The sequence below is a fragment of the Eufriesea mexicana genome, unplaced genomic scaffold, assembly GCF_001483705.2.
Source record: "Eufriesea mexicana isolate 0111107269 unplaced genomic scaffold, ASM148370v2 scaffold305, whole genome shotgun sequence".
Lineage (NCBI taxonomy): Eukaryota > Metazoa > Arthropoda > Insecta > Hymenoptera > Apidae > Eufriesea > Eufriesea mexicana.
The window spans coordinates 238,012-239,844 of NW_016908472.1; the positions used below are offsets into that span (position 1 = coordinate 238,012).

The 1,833-nt window shown below is 28.8% G+C and overlaps 1 protein-coding gene across 1 annotated transcript in view; it reads left to right on the plus strand.

Moving 5' to 3' along the window:
* Cul1 (cullin 1) overlaps positions 1 to 1,517 on the plus strand; it is a 5,404-nt gene extending 3,887 nt beyond the window's left edge. Inside the window, exons 11-16 of the mRNA XM_017911665.1 lie at positions 1 to 86; positions 155 to 273; positions 353 to 473; positions 557 to 660; positions 731 to 950; positions 1,124 to 1,517. The exon at positions 1 to 86 is cut by the window's left edge and continues 5 nt beyond it. Of these exons, the coding sequence (XP_017767154.1) occupies positions 1 to 86; positions 155 to 273; positions 353 to 473; positions 557 to 660; positions 731 to 950; positions 1,124 to 1,204 (731 nt within the window). The 3' untranslated portion in view covers positions 1,205 to 1,517. The remainder of the gene's footprint in view (positions 87 to 154; positions 274 to 352; positions 474 to 556; positions 661 to 730; positions 951 to 1,123) is intronic.
* Positions 1,518 to 1,833: the final 316 nt, after the last annotated feature.

The following is a 1,833-nucleotide window of genomic DNA, read 5'->3' on the forward strand; positions in this document are numbered from 1 at the left end:
CATTGGATATAGATTTCAATATACAAGTGTTATCTTCTGGCTCTTGGCCATTTCAACAGTCCTTTACATTTTCATTGCCAACAGAGGTAAGCACGATTAAACATATTTAAAAAGTCAAATTAATTATATTTTAAAAATTACTTTTGTATTACAGTTAGAAAGATCTGTACATAGGTTCACCACTTTCTATAGTTCACAACATAGTGGAAGAAAATTGAATTGGTTGTACAATATGTCAAAAGGAGAGTTACATACAAATTGTTTCAAAAACAGGTCATAAAATATTTAACAATAAAATTCAGATTTAAGGTAGAAATTCAATCGCTATTAAAATTTCATTATTTTATTGTAGATACACATTGCAAGCATCCACATTTCAAATGGCTGTTTTATTACAATATAATGGATCCACTGTGTGGACAATACAACAATTACATGATGCTACGCAGATAAAAATGGACTTTTTGCTTCAGGTAATACAATGAGATTGGAAATAATAAGATGTAAAGTAGATTTTAAATAGTACTTTATGGTATTTAAATACTTTTCTGTGTAGGTTATTCAAATACTCTTGAAAGCTAAACTATTAACAGCAGTTACTGATGACGAAACTGAATTGACACCACTGTCAACAGTTGAGCTTTTTACAGGATATAAAAAGTATGTTTATTTCATTATCTGTGATATTTGATTCACTGAAAATTATATTGGTACATTACTTTCATGATAGCAAGAAGCTGAGAGTGAATATTAATATACCAGTGAAAACGGAATTGAAGATCGAACAAGAAACAACACAAAAAAATGTAGAAGAAGATAGAAAGCTTTTAATTCAGGCAGCTATTGTTAGAATTATGAAAATGAGGAAAGTACTGAAACATCAGCAGTTGGTAGCTGAAGTGTTGAATCAATTAAGCTCTAGGTTCAAACCAAGAGTACATGTTATTAAGGTGAGTATGAACAATATTCTATTCCTTAGAATGTTTTTTAGAATTTTATACATTTGTAAATTCATTGCTTGTATTTTCTCTTATATTATGAATAGGATGAATAGGGATATTTGAAACAATAAATTCAAATAAAAAGAATATTATTTTAACAAAAAATGATTCTGCTATTTCAGAAATGTATAGATATTTTAATTGAGAAAGAATATCTGGAGCGCACAGAGGGTCAAAAGGATACTTATAGCTACCTGGCATGATCAAGTTGATCTAGGACAACGATACAGCAGCAACCATACACGCGAATGAATGATGACTGTCCAATGTCATTGCTAGATATTGTCACAATATTTATTTAAATCTCAAATTCGAATCTCATACATTCTCCTTGTACATGGATGCCCTTGTACCATGTTGTCCCTCTGGTCGCATTTAGAATCTGGTTTTTATAATATGTTAATAAAATCATTTCATAGTCAAGCTGCTAGGTGTATTACTGTCTACGCCGCCTTTGACGTAAATTCAAACATTACTGGTTTTTGATACGATATCGAGTTGTAAAGAAAAAATGCACGAACCTAACTTTTACATTCATAACATTATAAACAAAAGTAAAAATTGTTTTCAAAATTATCAACTTACAAAAAAATAAACAAAAAAAAAGAAAAAAAAAGAACAAGGATATCTAGAATTAAGCATGATAAGAGTGAAATAAATAAATCACTCTGTGAATAAAATATTGTTTTAAACAAATTTAACATATATTATAAGACATGTATTATCAAACGAGTATGAAAGGCTGGGCATACATCGTTTCATTTTATTATTTTCTTTTTCTCTCCTCTTTTAAAACAAATAATGTGAAATACATTATTCATGTGTAATTTTT